Below are 23,480 nucleotides of genomic sequence, written 5' to 3' on the forward strand. Positions count from 1 at the left end.
TAATTTTTATTTTTTGCCTGTGACTTTTACTAAAAATATTCATTACAAAATCATAGCTTAGTCATGATCTCCAGAGCTGGTTGAAAAACAGAATAGTTTTGGGGGAACGTTTTCAAAATAATTTTTAAAAGGGAGATTTTTTTGTTTCTTTGGTAGAAAATTTTAATCAGAGCTTTTCTGCTTTCAAAAAAATGTTCAAAATGGACATGTTTTGGTGTTCTCCTCCCATGCTTCCCTTTTTCCATTTTGTTGCTGAAAAAGAGGAAACACCCCTTGGAATTTGGGGGCTTCATCCCCAAAACATGGAAAGTTTAAAAAAAACCACAATATTTTCAGTTTTTTTTTAAAAAAGATCAACTTTCAACATAAAAAGTGTCAAAAAATTCAACCAGCTCTAATCATGGTGTTTGTTACACAGGAGCTGATTGTTCCTGGCATAGGCACTGATCTTTATTTTTCCCGGGGGGGAAGGTGCTCCGCCCCTGCTCCGCACCAAGGCCTCATCACCACTCCGCCCCTTCCCCTGAAGCCCTACCCTCGGTCCACCTCTTCACACCCCGCTCCGCCTCCTTCCCTAAGGCACCCGCCTGCCACCGCTCTCCGCCTCCTCCCTTGAGGTCCCTGCCCACCTGCCTCTCTCTATCCTCCCCCAAGTACCTCCCTCAGCCCCCAAACTGCTGATCGGCAGCAGCACGGAACAATTGTACTGGTGGGTGCTGAGCACCCACTTTTTTTTCCCCGTGGCTGCGTAAGGCCCAGAGCACTCATGGAGTTGGCGCCTATGGTTCCTGGCATGGGAACGTTTCCCAGGGCAGAAATCCTCCTTCCCCCTTATTCTATTTGCTTTCCCTCCTTGTCTGTCTAATTATGCACCCTCCCACGTGCTTCTGTTGGTTAGAGAGGACTAAGTGGGAAAATCAAGGGCTTTTTCTTACCACAGAGAAAAGCTCCATGTGCCCAACACATGAGCTAATAGACCTGCCACATTAGGTCCCCCTTCAGGAAGCTATTTTAAGTGTGATGCCTAAGTATTAATATGAGTAACTCCAATGCAGGTGCTAGGGTGGGGCCTGTGAGGCCAGGGTTTTGTTCCCAGCTCTGCCACAAAAATTCTTTTCTGGATTTTGAACAATAATTTCCAAATTAGACTATAAATTTACAGCTACCGACTGTAGGGTGCACCAGCAGTAGAAGTGGCAGGACTTGGCTTTGATGAATAGAGGATCTTTCATTAAGGCTGCTGGACACAGGCACTCCCTGAGTGTGCTGTCTAATTTCATCACTAGGGGTCTCCATAAATCTAATCAGCTTTTTGACAAATTTTTCCTCTCAAAATAATTCATCCAGTTCCAGAGTTTTCTGATCTCCAGTTTGTTTTATTCAGTGCAACAAAGTAAAGGGGAAACAAATCCATCCAGAAAGGGAGAGCCTCTGGAATGGAAAGGCAGCAGCTGAGAAGGGCAAATGCAAGCTGAATAGGTGTTGTTCAGTGCAGTGTCGCCGGTGCACAGTGTGGGGATCAGGAGAGGAGCTTCACCAGGAATAACCCTGAGAGGACTGGGAGGAGGAGAAGCCCAGATGGTCCTGGAGTTGTGCCAGCCGCAAAAGGGGCTGGTCCCTTAGCTGTGCCACTTGCACTGGGGGCTGGTCCCTTAATCGGACTGGTTACACTAGGAGCTGGCTGCTTAGCTGTGCCTCTTGCACCCGGGGCTGGTCCCTTAGTCGGTTCAGACTTGCCAGGGGCTGGCCTGCATGTGGCTGTGCTTAGCTCTATGTTGTCTCCGAAGATCCCCGAATCTCCTTTTAAAAGTTGCAGGCGGATTGAGTGGTGCAACCCTTCATGGTGATCTGTACAGGAAATAAAACTGCCCCAGGAAAAAGAAGCATTTGGTCAGTGTCAAGGGAGCTTTGTCTCCTTCTGTCGCCATTACCCACAAATCCACACCTCCTGCCCATCTTAAACACTACAGCCTCAGCTTCATCCTCTGCTCTGCTCCCTGCACATCCATCTAGGCCTCCCCTTTGCTCCATTCCCCAGAGCTGCATGTAAGCTCTCCATGGCCTTCACTTCTTCGTCTGCTCTGTTTCCCCTTCTCATCTAGGCCCCAACAGCCTCCCCCTCCGCGGCTCTGATGCAGGCTCACTGTGTGTCCTTGGACAAATCACGGGGACACCAGATCTAAAACCCACTGACGACACCCATTCATCTCAGTGGGCTTTGTATTAGTCCCACTCTTCATTGAGCAACAAAACAATTGACGGTTGGTGACAGACAGTGGGAACCCTAAGAAGAGAGGCCTTGTGCTAATTAAGGGACTTGGCTGGGACTCATAATATCTGGATTCAATTCTTGTCTCTGCCACAGACTTCTTGATTGGGCTTGGGCACATCACATAGGTGCAGATTTTTCAAAGGAGTGTAACATAGGCGGCGGTTGAATTTTAATGGGATCTGGGTCCCTAACTCCCCAAACTCCTTTGAAGATAACAGCTTTAAATCTCTCTAGGCCTCAGTTTCCTCATCTGTACAATGGAGATAATAATCCTTCCTTTACTATTTAGATGGTAAAATCTGTGGAATGGTGAATGGCTGTGTCTGTGCAGTACCTGGCACAATGGGGGACCCTCCCAATCTCAGTCAGGGTCTGTGCAGCGCCTAGCATAACAGGGCCCCCAAGAGAAGAGATCTAGTCCAAGGGGAAACAGATACAGAGGCTTGCCTGAGGTCACACAATAGGCCAGTTGCTGTCTGACATTAAAACCCAGGTGTCTGGAGTCCAAGCCCAATCCCTTATCTACCAGACCATAGGTGTCGTCTGAGAGGAAATAATAAGAAAACAAATAGCATACCAGAATAAATAAATTCAAGTTACCCATTGTTATACTTCCGGTTACTGCGATGCAATGGGTCTCCGATCCAGTGCAATCTAAGGTCGCTTCGCTGCATGGAAAGCTAAACACAGAAGAGCAGGCAGGGCAACGCCGACCATTTGGGATGGTACTTGCTGGGGGCACTGTGAAGAGGCAGAGCAAATACATTCAACTTGGGGGGATATTCCAGAATAGGCTTCACGACAGAGAGAGCAGGTTAGGGTTGAACAGCTCAGCCCTACATCCCCCATACAGGAGCTCAGGAGACACTGGACGTAGCAAGGTTAGTGGCATGAGTTTGCAGCACAGACCAATTGAACCACGCCCCATGTGGAATCAGCTGCAGTTTGTGGCAGTCTAGAGCCACATTCACTTAATTTCACCTCTTCCCCCAGGGACCCAGTGCTATTCAGTGGAGCACCCCCAGCAGGCAGCAGGACTGTTCTCAGGGCTCAGTATAACTCACTGCAGCACCCCCTGTGGGGCAGGAGACTGTTCTCAGGGGCTCATTCCAGAAAAGAGGTGTGCAGTTGGGCAGAGGGGGTGGAGGGGGAATTGGTGTGGGAGTGGTAGCAGGGTGGGGAGATAGAGAGAGGGATACGTACTTGTAACGGAAGCTGTATTGCAGGCATCCCCCACACAACAGGTGGTGCTCTTCCTTATTGCCATTCCCTTCCCAAACCTCGAAACAACAGGGCTGGCTCTGCACTCACTGGACACCATGCAGGACTTGGTTACCAGCTGTAGATTGATTCCCACTGTACAGAAGTAGAAGACCGATGTTTACTCACCAACTCTGCCACCCTATCCCCATGCTCCTCAAAAAGACGGCTGTGTCTTTATCTTTAGTCTACCCAGGCGGAAACTGAAGCATGGAGACTTGCCTGAGGTCACAGAGTCAGTAATAGAACCCTGGAGGCCTGAGTCCTAGTCCACACGCTGCTCCAACTCAGAGCTGGCCTTTGGGAAAATGGAGCCCTGGGCGAACTTGTATTTTGGCACCTCTGGCCCCCGTGGGCACAGTGTCCCCCCATTGCCCCTAGCCACCATGGGCTCCCCATCCCCCATCACCTCTGGTCCCAAGGCTTCCCACTCCACCAGGGCCCTGATGCCTTTCCCTCTCCTCCCCCCCAGTGCTTAATTTATATTGAAAGAGGAGCTCAGCCCCAGCAAACCTCGGCACAAATTAAGAACTGTCTGGGAGGCTGGAGAGTGGCAGCTGCTAGCTGGGTGCCTAGCTCTGAAGGCCACCGCCAGCAGCAGCGAAGTAAGGGTGCCATTGTATATGGTGTACTGCCACCCTTACTTTATGCTGCACTGTACCCCCTTCACCCCACCCTCTGCATCCCCCTCCTGTGACCCTAAACCCTGCACTGTGCTCCCTTTGCCCTGAACCCATGCACCCCCTTCCTGCACGCTTAGCCCTTGCACTCTCCTCCTGTGCCCACATGGGGAAACTGACCTGGATGTAGGGAGCAGCTGACACTGCTGCTCGCTCCCCCCCTCCAACGCTGCTCCTCCACGCACCCCTAGTGAGTCATGGGGGGAAGCGACGAGCAATGTCAGGGCTCCCTGGTCACTTCCTCCCCCTGACCTACATAAGGGGAGGGCAGGAGAGCTGCAGCTCCTGACGCTTGCCTCACAGCACAGCCCAGGTGGGGAAAGTGACCTGGATGCACGGAGCGCCTAGCGTTGTTCCATGCTCCCCCCATAGGCACCGACTCTGTGGGTGTTCCAGTTCTGGAGCACCCATGGGGAAAAAATGGTGGGTACTGAACACCCACCGGCAGCCCCCCTATCAGCTCCCCCCTCCTCCCCAGAGCCTCCTACCCATCGGCTACCCTGTGGATCAGTGTCTCCCTCTCCTTCCTTGTGCCTCCTTCCCACCATGACCAGCTGTTTTCCGGCGTACAGGAGGCTGGGAGGGAGGGGGAGGAGTGAGGACACGGCACTCGGAGTAGGGCGGAACTGAGTGGGAAGAGGCGGAGTGGGGTTGGGAAGAGGTGGGGCAGGGGTGGGGACTTGGGGGAAGGGATGGAGTGGGGGCAGGACCTGGGGGAGAGCTGGCGGTCAAGCACCCCCCCGCACTTTGGAAAGTTGGCACCTAGGTTCCCCACTTCACAGCCTCCTAGGGGGGTACGGAGGAATATTGGGGCAGAGGGCGAGCAGTATATGTGCATCACTCCTTGCACCCCCACTCCTCTGCTGGAAGAAAGCAGGGAGAAATCTGGGCACTTCCCTCCACATGTTATAAGAATGGCCGTACTGAGTCAGACCAAAGGTCCATCTAGCCCAGTATCCTAACTTCCGACAGTGGCCAATACCAGGTGCCCCAGAAGGAATGAACAGAACAGGTAATCATCAAGTGATCCATCCCATCGCCCATTCCTATCTTCTGGCAAACAGAGGCTAGGGACACCCTCCCTACCCATCCTGGCTAATAGCCATCGATGGACCTATCCTCCATTATTTTATCTAGTTCTTTTTTGAACCCTGTTATAGTCTTGGCCGTCACAACATTCTCTGGCAAGCAGTTCCACAGGTTGACTGTGCGTTGTGTGAAAAAATACTTCCTTTTGTTTGTTTTAAACTTGCTGCTTATTAATTTCATTTGGTGAGCCCTAATTCTTGTGTTATGAGAAGGAGTAAATAACACTTCCTTATTTACTTTCTCCACACCAGTCATGATTTTATAGACCTCTATCATAGCCCCCCTTAGTCGTCTCTTTTCCAAATTGAAAAGTCCCAGTTTTACTAATCTCTCCTCATACGGCAGCCATTCCATACCCCTAACCATTTTTGTTGCCCTTTTCTGAATCTTTTCCAAGTCCAATATATCTTTTTTGAGATGGGGCAACCACATCTGCACACCATATTCAAAATGTGGACGTACAATGGATTTATATAGAGGCAATATGATATTTTCTGTCTTATTCTCTATCCCTTTCTTAATGATTCCCAACATTCTGTTCACTTTTTTGACTGCCACTGTACATTGAGTGGATGTTTTCAGAGAACTAGCCACAATGACTCCAAGATCTTTCTCGAGTGGTAACAGCTAATTTAGACCCCATCATTTTATATATATAGTTGGGATTATGTTTTCCAATGTGCATTTCTTTGCATTTATCAACATTGAATTTCATTAGCCGTTTTGTTGCCCAGTCACCCAGTTTTGAGAGATCCTTTTGTAGCTCTTTGCAGTCTGCCTGGGACTTAGCTATCTTGAATAGTTTTGTATCATCTGCAAATTTTGCCACCTCACTGTTTACCCCTTTTTCCAGATCATTTATGAATATATTAAATAGGACTAGGCCCAGTACAGACCCCTGGGGGACATCACTATTTACCTCTCTTCATTCTGAAAACTGACCATTTATTCCTACACTTTGTTTCATATTGTTTAACCAGTTACCAATCCATGAGAGAACCTTCCCTCTTATCCCATGCCAGCTTACTTTGCGTAAGAGCTTTTGGTGAGGGACCTTGTCAAAGGCTTTCTGAAAATCTAAATACGCTATATCCACTGGCTCCCCCTTGTCCACCTGCTTGTTGACCCCCTCAAAGAATTCTAGTAGATTGGTGAGGCATGATTTCCCTTTACAAAAACCATGTTGACTATTCCCCAACAAATTATGTTCATCTATGCATCTGACAATTTTGTTCTTTACTATAGTTCCAACCAGTCTGCTCAGTACTGAAGTCAGGTTTACCGGCCTGTAATTGCAGGGGTCTTCTCTGGAGCCCTTTTTAAAAATTGGCGTCACATTAGCTATCCTCCAGTCATTTGGTACAGAAGCTGATTTAAATGATGACAGTTAGATGTGAAATCGCAGCACTACTGAGTTCCTTCAGAACTCCTGAGTGAATCCCATCTGGTCCTGGTGACTTATTACTGTTTAGTTTATCAATTTGTTCCAAAACCACCTCCTTATGACATCTCAATCTGGGACAGTTCCTCAGATTTGTCACCTAAAAAGAGTGACTCAGGTTTGAGAATCTCCCTCCCATCCTTGAGGGTCACCTGTGTGAGTTTGTGGCCCTCCCCTACCAGCCAGCAATGCCCACCTCTCACTGCTGCATAGCACCCTGGGCGGTTGCTCAGGTGGCCTACCCCTAAAATTATCGCTGCTCCAACCCACTGGCCTTATTCCCCAAGCTGGGAATAGAACCCAGGAAGCCTGATTCCTACCCTACCTCCTACTCCAACCCCCTAGACCCCTTTCTTTGCCCAGAACTTGGAGTAGAATCCAGTGTGCTCTGGTCCCTGGACCATGGTGGTGTGAGATCTGGCTCATCTACCTATTTGGGTTTCAAGCAGAAGGATGCCACAAGAATCTTCTCCAGAGCTGCAGGTCTCCATGCTGCCCCTGCAATTCCTGCCAAAGTCATGCAAACCTCACACTGCAGACAGGCACCTAGAAAAGGAGAGCGACAATTATTCATGTAGATTTGTCCCTTTCTTGCCCCCGCACTGTCCCCTGGGTTCTTAGGGAAAGCATCGGGTGCAACCTGCTTTCCAGTGCTGAAGTTTCTCTATTTCATTTCACACACACACACACACACACACAAGCTCTGACCCTGGCTGCATATTCCCCATTTTTTAAGTTTCCTGCAGGAAAATCAGCATTTCCCAACAGGGGATTTTCAAAAGTGGATTTTTCCCACAACATTTTTTTGTGGGGGATAAAACAGCAATTTTTCAGCCATTTCTAAAAAGGAACCTATCAGAACATGTATTTGAGGACTTCAAGTATCAATATTTCCTCTTATTTCCATAATATTTCAACGTGTTGTTGTCATGCCAACTCGTGACTTCACAAGGAACATGTTCTTTTCCCTTTGACATGTCCAGTTGGTCCATTTTTCCAATACTGGCTTTTTGGTGACATTTATAAACAAATTTATGTAAAGGATCAAGTTGGACTCTTGCTACTTTGTACAACCTGGAATGCAAGTCCCTGCAGAGAAACAGCCCTGACTCACCCAGAACCATGAGAGCAGAGAGGATGCAGAGAAAAAGGGGAGCCTTCATTGTGATAGGAAGAGCATGAATTAGAGCTGGGGTCTCTGATGCAGCAAATTCTCCATCCAGGGATTTATGCAAGCAGGGGCTGAAGGGAAGTCAGAAGAGGAATTCCACCTACAAAATGCAATAAATTGGATGGTGTGATGTAAGTGTCATTAAGGGCCCTATGAAATTCACGGTCCATTTTGGTCAGTTTCACAGTCATAGGATTTTAAAAATTTGTAAATTTCATTATTTCATCTATTTAAATCTGAAATTTCATGGTGTTGTAATTGTAGGAATCCTGACCGAAAAAGGAGTTGTGGGGTCAAGGTTTTTTTTTGGGGGGGGGGGTACTGCTTATTTCTGCACTGCTGATGGCAGTAGCGCTGTCTTCAGAGCTGGGCAGCTGGAGAGCAGTGGCTGCTGGCTGGGAGCCAAGTTCTGAAGGCCGAGCCATCGCTAGCAGCAGCGCAGACGTAAGGATAGCATGGTATGGTATTGCCACCCTTACTTCTGCACTGCTGCTGGTGGGGTGCTGCCTTCAGAACTGGGCGACCCCCCTCCAACTTCCTTTTGGATCAGGATCCCCAATTTGGGCAACGCTGGTCTCCCCCATGACCTGTGTATAATATAGGGTTAGGGTAACTACTAGCATTTCCAGTGGCGAGAGCACAGGTTAGTGACGGATTGTGTAAAGAACCTCAAGGTTTTTTTCATCTGCCACCTTTACCTTTCTTGCTTTTTAATTTCATAGGGTGCCTGTTTGAGAAGAGAGAGTGAATGCTCATTCTCAGCTCTTGCCCCTTGTCTTGATCTCAGGGCCATATACCTGTGCTATGCACCTGGCATATGTAAGGGGGTATGGGTGTGCTGGAGCAATATTATCTATAATTATTACACTCCCCGTCTTCCTGCACCTCTGCATAGCTCTTTGCTGAAGCACAGCCAGAGTTCTGACTTTTGTGAAACCATCTGCACAGAGTTCAACTTTAGGGCTATATGTAAAACCCTGATAAATAGGTGTTAATAGCTCCCAGTCAACTGCAAAAAGTACCACAGTTTCTTAGGTCAGGTCTAGACTACAGACCTATATCGGTATAACTGTCGCTCAGGGGTGTGAAAAATCCACACCCCAGGTGATGTAGTTACACTGACCTAACCCCCTGTGTGGACAGCGCTTTGTCAGTGGGAGAGCTTCTGCTGTCGACATAGTGCCTATGGGCAGTAGCTGACTCCATGGGTGCTCTGGGGCTGGAGCACCCAGGGGAAAAAAATAGTGGGTGCTTAGCACCCACCAACAGCCACCCACTGATCAGCTGTTCAGCAGGTCCCGCTCCTCCTCCTTCCCCCCAGCACCTCCTGCCCGCCGCTGATCAGTTGTTCGGCGGTGGGTGGAAGGTGCTGGGGGGGGGGAAGAGGCAGAGCGAGGGCAGGGCGTGCTCAGGGGAGGGGCGGAATGGAGGCGAGAAGAGGCGGGGTGGGGTCTTGGGGAAGGGATGGGAGGCACTGGGTGGAATGGGGGTGGAGCACCCCGGGGAAAGCTGAAAGTTGGCACCTGTGCGAACTGCCTCTCGGGTGTAGTAGCGTCTTCACTAAAGTGCTACCGTACTGTAGTGCTGTATATGAAGACAAGCCCTCAGTAAAACAAAAATAAAAATAGTATTTGGAATACTATGAATAACTTCAACAAAAACTGTTAGGCAGTAAATGTACTGGTGTTCCTTACAAAGACAAGATGGGTGAAGTAATATCTTTTACTGGACAGATGTGACAAGCTTTCAAGCCACACAGAGCTCTTCCTCGGGTCTGAGGTCTCTAGTATCCTGGGACTAACACAGCTATACCTACGCTACAGACAATTCGTGTACCTAATACAGACTTCCTTCCCACTTTGTTCCTCTCATATACATTCAAATATAAGGTTTCAATATAACATTTCCTATACTTTAGTACATACATCAAAACACCTTCCCCTCTGATGGTGATTTCTCAGTCTGTAGTCATAACATGCAAGCGTGTGTCACCTGAACACTTCAGAGTTGGAGGAGAATGGCAGCATGAGTCTTTTCAAACGTCTGAGAACCCTGTCAGCAAACGAACTGTCTGGAGTAATCTGCACAGCTAGCAGCATTCCTGCATTCGGGTTAATAGCTGACTGGTCCTCTCAGTTGCAGGTGAAACAGAAATCTATAGCCTGTATCCAAAATGGTCTAGGCATTGGGAGCAGCATCTAAAATAGCCATTCCTTGGATTCTATAAGGCTCTCACTTCATAGGGCAATATCTTTCCCCCATAAACCCAGCTATGTCAGGCAAGTATGTACAACCCCCACCTCACTAAGTGCTGCCCCATTCTCTTTAACTGAGACAGAATCCCCAAGTAAAGCAGTTAGGTAATAGCTGGTGGAATTGACATTTAGCTGTACAATCTCTAGGGGTAACAAGTGTTCCCCTCAGAGTTCTCCCTCTAGATCCAGGGTTCTCAACCTTTTTCTCTCTGAGGCCCTCCTAACATGCTATAAAAACTCCACAGCCCACCTGTGTTGCAATAACTCGTTTTCTGCATATAAAAGCCAGGGCCGGCGTTAGGGGGTAGCAAGCCGGGCAATTGCTTGGAGCCTCATGCCACAGGAGCCTCCACAAAGCAACATTGCTCAGGCTTTGGCTTCAGCCTCGGGTGATGGGGCTCAAGACCCTGGGCTTCAACACCATGCGGCAGGGCTTCAGCTTTCTCTCCTGGGCCCTAGTAAGTCTAATGCTGGCACTGCTTGGCAGCCCCTCTGAAACCTGCTTGCAGCCCCCCAGGGGGCCTCAGACCCCTGGTTGAAAACCACTGCTCTAAAGGTCTGTAAGACACACCGTGGTGGACCAGCCATCCTAATGGAGGGCTATCATAGTAAAGTAAAGCTGGAATAGCACTCACCTATAGCCAAAGTAATACCAGTATTGGGAACCAGTCCTCACGGCAGACACATCTCCTGGTCATGAGTTGATCAGCCAGAGTCGACAAGGCTGTCTTTTATTTATAACTTTCTTCCCCCTGTGCTCTAATTGGCTTCACTCTGTAAGGGTGATTGGGAGTGACCTGTTCGGTGGGTTGCACACAATGAAAACTTCCTATACAGCTTCTGAAACCAATGCTCAGAGTTTGTTAAAGTCTGCTTTGCTGAGGTCCGTTGTCTTTATTCTGCTGCTTTCACTTCTTCTTCCTTTCCTTAGAATCACGATGAAATCTACAATTTTGTGGTCACTTTCACCCATTACCTTCCACCATCAGATTCTCAACCAGTTCCTTCCTAGTAGTCAGAATCAAATCTAACATAGACATCCCCCATGTTACTTCCTCCATCTTCTGAAACTAAAAGTTGTCCCCAACACAACTTGTGTCCTGATGTGTTGTTTTTCCAACAGATAGATTAGTAGTTAAAGTCCCCTATTACCACCAGGTCCTGTGCTTTGGATACTTCTGTTATTTGTTCTAAAAATACCTCATCCACCTCCTCCTGATTAATCAATAATAATAATAATAATAGTATCTACTGTGTCAACTACAGGGAACAAATCCTTCTGCTTGAGGCCTTTTACCCAACAAACTTCAATTCACGTCTACCACCCCCAGTCTTGCTTGATGACTTACCTGGTGAACAGGATTTTAGAGAAAGTCTATAGGCACCAGAGGTCACAGTCTGTTCCTATTTGGGGAAAGTCTGTTTCAGGAAAATGCTGATAAGAGCTTCTCTCTTTGATAGCATATCAGTGTTTTTCACGATAGCTATTCCCTGCTAGTGTCTTATTGCCAATAATGTGCAAAAATGACAACAATTTTGAGAAATGTTCCCCTCCTCCCTACCCCCCCCCAATTTTTTCCCCCCCAGTTTTGTTCCAGGACCAGAAATTTCACAAATGTTTGCACAATGGCTGATTTGACACAGAAATCCCGTACATTTCAGTGTAAAAACAGATCTCTGTCCAAACTGAATTTGGAACGCTTTGAGTTTTGTTTTGTTTTTGTTTTTTGCTCCAAAATGAGATTTGTTTCTTTTGAAATTAGTCCTGTTGATGAGTTGGAAAAACAGACATTTCACAGGGTTTTTTAAAAAAATAAAATTGGCCTGTTTTGGAGAATTCACAATTAACTGCAAAAACCTCAAGTCTTGAGAGTTATAAGGGTCATTGCAAACATTTTGTACAGTCCTAATCTAGCATTTCTTGGCTCTTTCATGGCATCTTGTTATCTTGTGCACACTGCCTCCCTCAGTGGGGCCCACATTATCAAAAGTGGTCATTGATTCTCAGCACTTCCCTTTTTGGCCATTGGTAACCAGTGACGTTTGGTCCCCAGCTCAAACAGCACCCTTCTTTTGTATCCAGCCCCACTAGCATTGGCTTATCCACAAGTCTCTCACTCTACCCTGTATGACTTTCATTCACCTAGCCCTGTCTTTCAGTTAGTCTGTTTCTCAGCAACCTTCCCCAAGATGGTTGGGTGGTGTGGTCTGATGGTACATCCCCTGTTAAGCAGCATTCAAACAGACAGACAGAAATAGAAAGCATTGGATGAGGACGGGGCAAGATGATCTGTAAAGAGAATAATGATGAGTCAGGAGCAGAAGAGCTGCTATTCCTGTTTATATTTTTTGTCCCTTGGATTCTGTCTGCTAATAAACACTGAATCCTTTGTGGGACTTGTTAATATCACGAAATGTACCAGAAAAACTACACAGATGTGATTACATCCCTAAAGCTGCGCCAGTGTAACTCCCGTGTGGAATTCCTAAATCACGAAAAAGTTACGTCAACACTTTGAGCTGGAGCGGTGATTGCCAGCTCAAGGAGACATACCTGTGCTAGAGCTTATCAAGCTCGCATGCTAAAAATAAAGCGAAAGTAGCAGGAGGGGCTAACCGCCCTGAGTATGTATCCATCCAAGACACTAGGCATGTACTCAAGGCGCTTAGCCCCTCCCACTACTTGCACTGTCACAGCGACACTGCTTTTAGTATGCTAGTTCGATCCGAGCTAGCGCAGGCATGTCTCCTCGAATTGGAATTTACACCTCCAGCTCCACCTGTAGACATGCCCTAGATCCTGAAAGAGTGTATCCACGAGGGCAGTTACAGCAGCATAGCCCTAAGGTACAATCATACCAGTAGAGCTCTACTGGTAAATGTCCCTGGGCAGACAAGCTCTCCTTCCCTTGTGTTTCTCTTTCACCCAGGAAACGGACAGAGTCAAAACACCATGAACCACTTATGTGACAGTTCCCCTGTCACCAAACAAGGCATATGACTGTGTCCAGGGCTGGATGGGCATTGCATCTGGTTAGCAGGTGTGAAGGGTTCCACTCACTGCAGATGTACCTCCTTGTAGCTGGGTCTGGGAATTAGTTCTCACCCCACCTGGCACCCCTTTCCATTGGCCGTTCGCGCTGTGGCCCCCCGTCTAACTCAGGGTGCTCCCTCTTCATGCCTCAACCCTCCAGCCAGATCACTATGTAGTCCCCTCCTTCCAGGGTAACAAAGTCCCACCGGGCAAACTGTCCAAATGCTACCTCAGACAGCCTTCTGTTCCACATCTGTAGGTCCTATGCCACTTTCCCATTGGCTGGTAGGGGGACCTAGGTCTGCTCCACTACTTTGGGTTCCAGGACAGGGACTCTATGACTAGCAACCTAAGTGTACTTGGTCTCAGACGCTGTTGTGCTTTCCCTGGGCTCCTTCCTATCCTACCTCTCTATCTCCTTGCTTGGCTCTGGGTTTACCCCTGGAGCTTCCTCTGCTCCCCGAGGCTACTTCCTTCTCTAGGACTTTTGCAAGGCTCCTTAGTCCAGGACAGAACCCCACGGCTTACTCTTCCCTGGATCCCCTCCCTGTCCCTAGTCAACTCCCTTTCCCTCTAGGGAGGGACAGCAGACCTCCTCCTTCTCTCTTCCTGCTCTCATGTCCTGTCTTTATCATGCTAGCCCAGCCAATCTTCATCTGCCATTAGGCCTTATTAAGCCCTGGTTTCCCTCCCCTTCTGGCCCCCATTAACTTCCTCAGGGCTTGTGTGGGGTGGACACCCCATTACAAGGGGATTAAAAATGGGGGGGGGGGTTAGGATTGTTCTTCATGGTGCTGGAAGGAGCAGCTGGAACAGAAGGGGATAGTAAACTGAGAAGGCTCCCTGGGGAGATGCACTGAATCAGCATATTTCTTGGTTGTGCTGGGTGGCTTTGTGCCCCCGAGTAGGTTGCATGGCTGTTCAGAGTGCAGTCTCGTTAGAGGCTCACATGCCCCATTTGGGGCAGTGAATTGGACTTGCTTTGGTCTTTAGAGGCCTGTGCAAAGCTGCCACCTCAGACCCTAGCTGCCAGCCATCAGCAGCCAAGACCAATTGATCAGCAGGAGGCCGCAGGGGGATGCTGGGGAAACAGAGGGGAGACAGGGTGAGGAACGGTCACAGCAGCAGGAAAGGTGAACATCAGTTCCATATTTCTCTAGTTTGCCTGGGCAGCACAGTACGAGTGCAGAGTAGCAGTATTTGCAGCTGCCTTTTCTTATGTGCTGGAAATGAAGTTAACAGGCTGCCAGCAGTCCACCTTCACCAGCAATTCCCTGAACGCACTGTCTGCACCAAGGTATACTTTGTACAAAACCTATCATAATCATATCATCATGGTGAATGTGGGGGTGCTGGGGTGCTACTATAAGGTACAGAACGTCACACTCTCCCTCAATCTGCCCTTCCTGTAGTTCATCTCCACTTTCTGTCTATTGCTGGCAGCAATTACACTGTAGCCGGGGTTCGTAGCTTGGGCTAGTAAAGTAGTAAACATTAGAGCTAGTCAAAATATTTCGAACACACGAGCCCCCTTCCCTGTCACCACCCCCCAGAAAATACTAAATTAACAAAATCAAAACTTTTGAGGTATCATATTAGATTCACTAAAATATTTAACAGCAAAATTATCACAATATTTCAACAAGATCAAAATGTTTCATTTTGACTTTTTCATTTGGACTTTTCTATTCTAGCATCATTTACAATGAAATACAAAAGCCAGAGGAAGAGGGAAGAGGCGGGGCATGGGTAGGGCCTCAGGGGAAGGGGCAGAGTGGTGATGGGGCCTTGGGGTGGAGCAGGGATGGAGTACCCCCCAGCGGGAAAAATAAAAGTCAGTGCTTATGCCAGGAACAATCAGCTCCTGTGTAACAAACACCGTGATTAGAGCTGGTTGAATTTTTTTCAACGCTTTTTATGTTGAAATTTGGCTTTCTTTAAAAAAACTGAAAATTTTGCATTTTTTTTTTTTAAACTTTCCATGTTTTGGGGATGAAACCCCCAAATTCCAGGGGGTGTTTCCTCCTTTCTTCTTTTTTCAGCAGCAAAATGGAAAAAGGGAAGCGTGGGAGGAGAACACCAAAACATGTGCATTTTGAACATTTTTTGAAAGCAGAAAAGCGCTGATTCAAATTTTCTACCATGAGCTAATAGACCTGCCACCTTAGGTCCCCTTCAGGAAGCTGCCTAAGTGTAAATACAAGTAACTCCAATGTGAGTGCTGGGGTGGAGCCTTGGAGTCCAGGGTTCTGTTCCCAGCTCTGCCACAAAAATTCTCTTCCAGATTTTGAACAATAATTTCCAAAGTACAGTGTAAATTTACAGCTACCGACTGTAGGGTGCAGGATCTTTCATTAAGGTTGCTGGACACAGGCACACTCAGTGGTGCTCCCTGACTGTGCTGTCTAATTTCATGACTCCATAAATCTAATCAGCTTTTTGACAAATTTTTCCTCTCAAAATAATTCAGCGAGTGCCAGAGATTTTTGATCTCCAGTTTGTTTTATTCAGTGCAACAAAGTAAAGGGGAAACAAATCCATCCAGAAAGGGAGAGCCTCTGGAATGGAAAGGCAGCAGCTGAGAAGGGCAAATGCAAGCTGAATAGGTGTTGTTCAGTGCAGTGTCGCCGGTGCACAGTGTGGGGATCAGGAGAGGAGCTTCACCAGGAATAACCCTGTGAGGACTGGGAGGAGGAGAAGCCCAGATGGTCCTGGAGCAGTGCCAGCCGCAAAAGGGGCTGGTCCCTTAGCTGTGCCACTTGCACTGGGGGCAGGTCCCTTAGTTGGGCTGGTTACACTAGGGGCTGATCCCTTAGCTGTGCCACTTGCACCCGGGGCTGGTCCCTTAGTCGGTTCAGATTTGCCAGTGGCTGGGCTGCATGTGGCTGTAGTTATCTTCATGTTGTCTCCGAAGGGCCCTGAATTTCCTTTTAAAAGGTGGCAGGCGGATTCAGTGGCGCAACCCTTCATGGTGGTCTGTACAGGAGGTGAACCTGCCCCTGGAAAAAGAAGCAGCCGGTCAGCATCAAGGAAGCTTTCATAGAATAGAGTATCAGGGTTGGAAGGGACCTCAGGAGGTATCTAGTCCAACCCCCTGCTCAAAGCAGGACCAATCCTGAGACAGATTTTTTTTTTTTTTTTTTGCCCCATATTCCTAAATGGCCTCCTCAAGGATTGAGCTTACAACCCTGGGTTTAACAGGCCAATGCTCAAACCACTGAGCTATCCCTCCTCCCCAGTTACTTAAAACTGAAATGTCATGGTGTTGTAATTGTAGGGCTCCTGACTCAAAAAAGAGGGGAGGTTTGCAAAAGTTATTTTAGAGGGGGATTGCGGTTCTGCTACCTTCACTTCTGTGCTGCTGCTGGTGGCGGCGCTGCCTTAGAGCTGAGCAGCTGGAGAGCAGCAGCTTTGTCTCCTTCTGTCGCCATTACCCACAAATCCACACCTTCTGCCCATCTTAAACACTCCAGCCTCAGCTTCATCCTCTGCTCTGCTCTCTGCACTTCCATCTAGGCCTCCCCTTTACTCCATTCCCCAGAGCTGCATGTAAGCCCTCCATGGCCTTCACTTCTTCGTCTGCTCTGTTTCCCCTTCTCATCTAGGCCCCAACAGCCTCCCCCTCCGCGGCTCTGATGCAGGCTCACTGTGTGTCCTTGGACAAATCACTGGGACCCCAGATCTAAAACCCACTGACGACACCCATTCATCTCAGTGGGCTTTGTATTAGTCCCACTCTTCATTGAGCAACAAAACAGTTGATGGTTGGTGACAGGGAGTGGGATCTCTAAGAAGAGAGGCCTTGTGTTAATGAAGGGACCAGGCTGGGACTCATAATATCTGGATTCAATTATTGTCTCTGCCACAGACTCCCTGGTTGGCCTTGGGCACATCACTTAGGCGCAGATTTTTCAAAGGAGTGTAACATAGGCGGTGGTTGAATTTTAATGGGATCTGGGTCCCTAACTCCCCAAACTCCTTTGAAGATCCCAGCCTTAATCTCTCCGGGCCTCAGTTTCCTCATCCATACAATGGAGATAATAATCCTTCCTTTGACTATTTAGAGGGTAAAATCTGTGCAACGGTGAATGGCTGTGTCTGTGCAGTGCCTGGCACAACGGGGGACCCTCCCAATCTCAGCTGGGGTCTGTGCAGCGCCTAGCGTAACAGGGCCCCCAATAGAAGTGATCTAGTCCAAGGGAAAACAGAAACAGAGGCTTGCCTGAGGTCACACAATAGGCCACTTGCTGTCCGATATTAGAACCCAGATGTCTGGAGTCCAAGCCCAATCCCTTATCTACCAGACCATAGGTGTTATCTGAGAGGAAATAATAAGAAAGCAAATAGCATACCAGAATAAATAAATTCAAGTTACCCATTGTTATGCCTCCAGCTAGTGCGATGCAATGGGTCTCAGATCCAGTGCAAGCTAAGGTCGCTTCGCTGCATGGAAAGTTAAACAGAGAATAGCAGGTAGGGCAACGCCGACCATTTGGGGTTGTGTTTGCTGGGGGCACTGTGAAGAGGCAGAGCAAATGCAGTCAACTTGGGGGGCATTCCAGAATAGGCTTCAGGACAGAGAGAGCAGGTTAGGGTTGAACAGCTCAGCCCCACATCCCCCATACAGGAGCTCAGGAGACACTGGACGTAGCAAGGTTAGTAGCATGAGTTTGCAGCACAGACCAATTGAACCATGCCCCATGTGGAATCAGCTGCAGTTTGTGGCAGTCTAGAGCCACATTCACTTAATTCCACCTCTTCCCCCAGGGACCCAGTGCTATTCAGTGGAGCACCCCCAGCAGGCAGCAGGACTGTTCTCAGGGCTCAGTATAACTCACTGCAGCACCCCCTGTGGGGCAGGAGACTGTTCTCAGGGGCTCATTCCAGAAAAGAGGGGTGCAGGTGGGCAGAAGGGGAAGAGGGGGAGGTAATGAAGAGGAAGAATTGGTGTGGGAGTGTTAGCAGGGTGGGGAGATAGAGAGAGGGATACGTACTTTTAACGGAGGCTGTATTGCAGGCATCCCCCTCACAACAGGTGATGCTCTTCCTTATTGCCATTTGCTCCCCAAACCTCACAGCAACAGGGCTGGCTCTGCACTTACTGGATGCCATGCAGGCCTTGGCTACCACCTGTGTATCAAATCCCGCTGTACAGAAGGAGAAGACCGATGTTTACTCACCAACTCTGCCGCCCTATCCCCATGCTCCTCAAAAAGACGGCTGTGTCTTTATCTTTAGTCTACCCATGTGGGAACTGAAGCATGGAGACTTGCCTGAGGTCACAGAGTCAGTAATAGAACCCTGGAGGCCTGGGTCCTAGTCCACACCCTGCTCCAACCCAGGGCTGGCCTTTGGGAAAATGGCGCCCTGGGTGAACTTGTATTTTGGCACCTCTGACCCCAATGGGCACGGTGTAGGGTGACCAGACATCCGGAGAAAATCGCCATTTGTCCCGATATTTTGGCTTGGGGCTGGAGGACTACACTGGTGTCCCAGTGGTGCTTATTTGGGGCGACTCCCAGGAAACAGTGGGCAGCAGGACCCTGCGGCCCCTAGGCACAGGGGTGGCCAGTGTGGGGGGTCTCTGCATGACGCACCTACCACAAGCGCTGGCTCCTTTGCGGCCAATGGGAGCTGCGGGCGTGGACAGGGCGCAGACACCCCCCCCCCCCCGGCTGCCTCTGACCCTGGAGCACTGCGTGTAACTCACGCCCCCAAGGAAGTCCCACCCCCACCATTTCCAGCCAATGGCAGCTGGAGCCACTGCTTGTGGCAGGCGCGCAGCACATTGAGTGGAGACCCCGCTGCCCACCGCTAACCTTAAGAGCTAGAGGAACCTGCCAGGTGCTTCCCAGTGGATGGGAACCATCCCCCAGGTAAGTGGCGGGGCTGCGGCTGGGGCCCTCCGCCCGTGGCTTGCGGCGGGGCTGCAGGCGGGAGCTGGGGCCGTGTGCTTGTGGCGGGGGCCGGGGCCATGCGCCCCCAACCCACGGCTTGCAGCAGGGCTGGAGCGGGGACCATGAGCCTCTGACCTGCGGCAGGGTGGCAGCGAGAGCTGTGCACCTCCAACCCGCGGCGATGCTGCGCCCGGAGCCGGGGCCCTGCGCCCCCGACTCGCAACGGGGCTGTGGTGGGAGCGGGGGCCATGTACCCCCGACCCGCTGCGGTGGGAGCAGGGGCCCTGCACCCCCAACCCGTGGCGGGGCTGCCCCCGGAGCTGGGGCTCTGCACTCCTGATGGGGCTGCGGCGGGGGCAGGGGCCATGCGCCCCCGACCTGTGGCTTTCTCAGGCTTTCTAACCCCCTTCCCCCATGGCTCCAGTGGGGTGGGGGGGGTTAGCCTGTGGCTGCCCCCCCATGTGTCCCAATATTTTGTTTTTGTCATCTGGTCACCCTAGCACGGTCCCCCCCCACCCCAGTTGCCCCTGGCCACCATGGGCTCCCCACCCCCATCACCTCTTGTCCCCAAAGCTTCCCACTCCACCAGGGCCCTGCTGCCTCCCCCCTGCCCGCCCCCCCCAGTGCTTAATTTATATTGAAAGAGGAGCTCGGCCCCAGCAAATCTCAGCACAAATTAAGCACTAGCTGGGTGGCTGGAGAGTGGCAGCTGCTAGCTGGGTGCCTAGCTCTGAAGGCCGCCACCAGCAGCAGCAAAGTAAGGGTGCCATTGTATATGGTGTCTTGCCACCCTTACTTTATGCTGTACTGTACCCCCTTCACCCCACCCCCTGCATCCCCCTCCTGTGACCCTAAACCCTGCATCCCCCTCCTGTGCTCCTAAACCCTGTACTATTCCCCCTTTGTCCCTAACCCATGCACCCACATCCTGCACGCCTAGCCCTTGCACTCTCCTTCTGTGCCCACATGGGGAAACTGACCTGGATGCAGGGAGTAGCTGACACTGCTGCTCACTCTCCCCCTCCAACGCTGCTCCTCCACACACCCCTAGTGAGTCATGGGGGGGAAGCGACAAGCAGTGTCAGGGCTCCCTGCACCCAGGTCACTTCCCCCCATTGGCTGCATAAGGGGAGGGCAGGAGAGCCGCAGCTCCTGACACTTGCCTCACAGCACAGCCCAGGTGGGGAAAGTGACCTGAATGCACGGAGCACCTAGTGTTGCTCCACGCTGCCCCCAATAGGTGCCGAGACTGATCCACGGGGTAGCCAATGGGTGGGAGGTGCTGCGGAGGAGGGGAGAGCTGATAGGGTGGCTGCCAGTGGGTGTTCAGCACCCCCCATTTTTTTTCCCCATGAGTGCTCCAGCCCCTCAGCCTCTCCTCGTAAGTCATGTGCCCCAGCCCCCTAATCATTTTTGTTGCAATTTCACATCTGAGTTCCTTCAGAACTCTTGGGTGAATCCCATCTAGTCCTGGTGACTTATTACTGTTTAGTTTATCAATTTGTTGCAAAACCTCCTCTTATGATACCTCAATCTGGGACAGTTTCTCAGATTTGTCATCTAAAAAGAATGGGTCAGGTTTGGGAATCTCCCTCACATCCTTGAGGGTCACCTCTGTGAGTTTGTGGCCCTTCCCTACCAGCCAGCAACACCCACCTCTGTGCTGCTGCACTGCACCCCCCTGACCATAGCACCCTTGGCGATTCCTCAGGTGGCCCACCCCTGAAACTATCCCTGCTCCAACCCACTAGACCCCATTCTTCACCCAGAACTGGGAATAGAATCCAGTGTGCTCTGATCATCTGAGATCTGGGAGCTGGCTCATCTACCTATCCGGGTTTCAAGCACAAGGATGCCACAGAAATCTTCTCCAGCGCTGCAGGTCTCCATGCTGCCCTTGCAGTTCCTGCCGAACTCAGAGCAAACCTCACACTGCAGACAGGCACCTAGAAAAGGAGAGAGACAATTATTCATGTAGATTTGTCCCTTTCTTGCCCCCTCACTGTCCCCTGGGTTCTTAGGGAAAGCATCTGGTGCAACCTGCTTTCCGGTGCTGACGTTTCTCTGTTTCCCCATTATTAAAATTTCCTGCAGGAAAATCAGCATTTCCGAACAGGGGATTTTCAAAAGTGGATTTTTCCCACAACATTTTTTGTGAGGGATAAAACACCAATTTTCCAGAGATTTGTAAAAAGGAACCAATCACAACATGTATTTGAGGACTTCAAGTATCAATATTTCCTCTTATTTCCATAATATTTCAACGTGTTGTTGTCATGCCAACTCACGACTTCACAAGTCTTTTCTCTTTGACATGTCCAGTTGGCCCATTTTTCTGATACTGGCTTTTTGGTGACATTTATAAACAAATTTATGTAAAGGACCAAGTTGGACTCTTGCTACTTTGTACAACCTAGAATGCAAGTCCCTGCAGAGAAACAGCCCTGACTCACCCAGACCCATGAGAGCAGAGAGGATGCAGAGAAAGAGGGGAGCCTTCATGGTGATAGGAAGAGCGTGAATGGGAGCTGGGGTCTCTGATGCAGCAAATTCTCCGTCCAGGGATTTATGCAAGCAGGGGCTGAAGGGAAGTCAGATGAGGAATTCCACCTACAAAATGCAATAAATTGGATGATGTGATGTAATTGTCATTAATAGGGCCCTATGAAATTCATGGTCCATTTTGGTCAGTTTCACGGTCATAGGATTTTAAAAAGTGTAAATTTAATTATTTCATCCCAAGTCTTGCTGTACACAATGATATTGTCAAAGTATGCCACTGCATATCAGTTGTGTGGTCTTTTCTGCAGAACTGCTGCCTAACCACTCGTTCCCTAGTCTGTAGCAGTGCATGGGATTCTTCCATCCTAAGTGCAGGACTCTGCACTTGTCCTTGTTGAACCTCATCAGATTTCTTTTGGCCCAATCCTCCAATTTGTCTAGGTCCCTCTGTATCTTATCCCTACCCTCCAGCGTATCTACCACTCCTCCCAGTTTAGTGTCATCTGCGAACTTGCTGAGGGTGCATCCATGCCATCCTCCAGATCATTAATGAAGATATTGAACAAAACCGGCCCCAGGACCGACCCTTGGGGGATAGACAGATTGATAGCCAGGCACCACTCTAGTAATTTAAAAAGGCCTGGCTTATTATAGGCTGAAATGTATTTAAACCCACTTGAATACTCCTGATTGGTGCAGGGCTGTGTTAATGGCAATGCAGGTTACATCCCAGGAGAATAAGGCACAGACTGGAAGGGAATCACTTACCCAATGCTCTTAAGTCTCCAGTCACTACAGGGATGGAGAAGGATATTTCTCTGATGGGGATAAGACGTCAATTTCTCAGTTACAGGGTGCTCTCTCTCTCCCTGTATAGCAGGATCGGGTTCTGATTGGCTGCAGAGTAGGTCATTTCCACTTTCTATATATGTTTTATTTTTCCCTACTTTGGCAGTTTCTGTTCCCCTGCCTTGCCCTCCAAACTGCTGCCACAAAGAGGAAGTTGAAAAATCCCCTTTTCGCATTTGCCCCTCCTTGCAGGGAAATTAAGAGACTAACATGGATTCTATAGAGACAAGTTCCAGTAAAAGATATTACCTCCCCTAGCTTGTCTCTCTAGCTATCTTAGGACTAAGAACACTGCAAACAACAATGGTTCTTCTTCGAGTGATTTCTCGCCACATGCACCGGTGCCGGAAGCTTTTCCCTTAGCAATATCCGTAGTGGGGGAGCACCGCTGCGACCCCTGGAGTGGCGCCGACATATCGCGCCATAAAGGGGGCTGCGCGCTCCCCCCCGCCCTCAGTTCCTTCTTGCCGCCGGTGAAGGTATCGGAACTTGCTCCAGCCTTGGCTGCAGCGTTATAGCCTTAGTGGTATCCAGTTTCACTGAAAACTTTCCTTGCTGAACTTTCTTTCGCGAGTGCCTGGCTCGGGGCATGCCCTGTGGCCCAGGCTTCAAGTCGTGCGACTCCTGTTGCAACTCCATGCCCAGAAGCGATCCACACACTCAGTGTCTTCGCTGTCTGGGCGAGGCTCACATTAGTGAGAAGTGTAAAATTTGCCGCTCCTTCAAGCCGCGAACAAAGAAGGAGTGTGAGATCCAACTCCGAGCTCTCCTAATGGAGTCGGCATTGGCCCCGGCACCAATGCGTTAAGCCGACCCCGTGCCGGGCACCTCGTCTTCGGCGCGTAGCGAAGCGCCTCCGATGCGCCGTCCTGAGTCCGTGCCTGGTACCGCGTCCTCGGTGTGCAGCAAGGCGCCATCGACGAGCCGGCACCACTCCCCTGCTAAGAAACAAGGGAAGGCTCAGCAGTGCCGAGAGAAGGAGAGGGGTGAGGCCAGACCCGAGTTGGGCAGCCCACGATCCCCATCGGGA

General features: G+C 49.7%; 1 protein-coding gene and 1 pseudogene across 1 annotated transcript; both read right to left on the reverse strand.

Moving 5' to 3' along the window:
* Window positions 1–1,379: 1,379 nt before the first annotated feature.
* Window positions 1,380–7,905, reverse strand: LOC128826799 (phospholipase A2 inhibitor and Ly6/PLAUR domain-containing protein-like; annotated as a pseudogene).
* A 7,794-nt stretch (window positions 7,906–15,699) lies between these two features.
* On the reverse strand, window positions 15,700–22,410 carry LOC128826641 (phospholipase A2 inhibitor and Ly6/PLAUR domain-containing protein-like). The gene is made up of 6 exons (XM_054010033.1): window positions 22,370–22,410; window positions 21,553–21,709; window positions 20,929–21,045; window positions 18,197–18,349; window positions 17,578–17,718; window positions 15,700–16,201 (listed from the first exon to the last, which is right to left on the reverse strand). The coding sequence occupies exons 2-6, from the start codon at window positions 21,599–21,601 to the stop codon at window positions 15,849–15,851; spliced, it is 813 nt and encodes a 270-aa protein (XP_053866008.1). The 5' UTR covers window positions 21,602–21,709; window positions 22,370–22,410; the 3' UTR covers window positions 15,700–15,848.
* Between the last annotated feature and the right edge of the window lie 1,070 nt (window positions 22,411–23,480).

This window comes from Malaclemys terrapin, chromosome 20, assembly GCF_027887155.1.
Source record: "Malaclemys terrapin pileata isolate rMalTer1 chromosome 20, rMalTer1.hap1, whole genome shotgun sequence".
NCBI lineage: Eukaryota > Metazoa > Chordata > Testudines > Emydidae > Malaclemys > Malaclemys terrapin.

What these genes read in the sequence shown, in the direction of transcription:
- LOC128826641 (XM_054010033.1), bottom strand. Translation starts at nt 21,601, where the DNA reads ATGAAGGCTCCCCTCTTTCTCTGCATCCTCTCTGCTCTCATGGGTCTG. An exon ending in CTCTGCTCTCATGGGTCTGG is followed by an intron (nt 21,046 to 21,552) that starts GTGAGTCAGGGC and finishes CTCCTTTTCTAG; the next exon opens with GTGCCTGTCTGCAGTGTGAG. An exon ending in AGCTGGAGGCATAACAATGG is followed by an intron (nt 16,202 to 17,577) that starts GTAACTTGAATT and finishes TTCTTTTTCCAG; the next exon opens with GGGCAGGTTCACCTCCTGTA.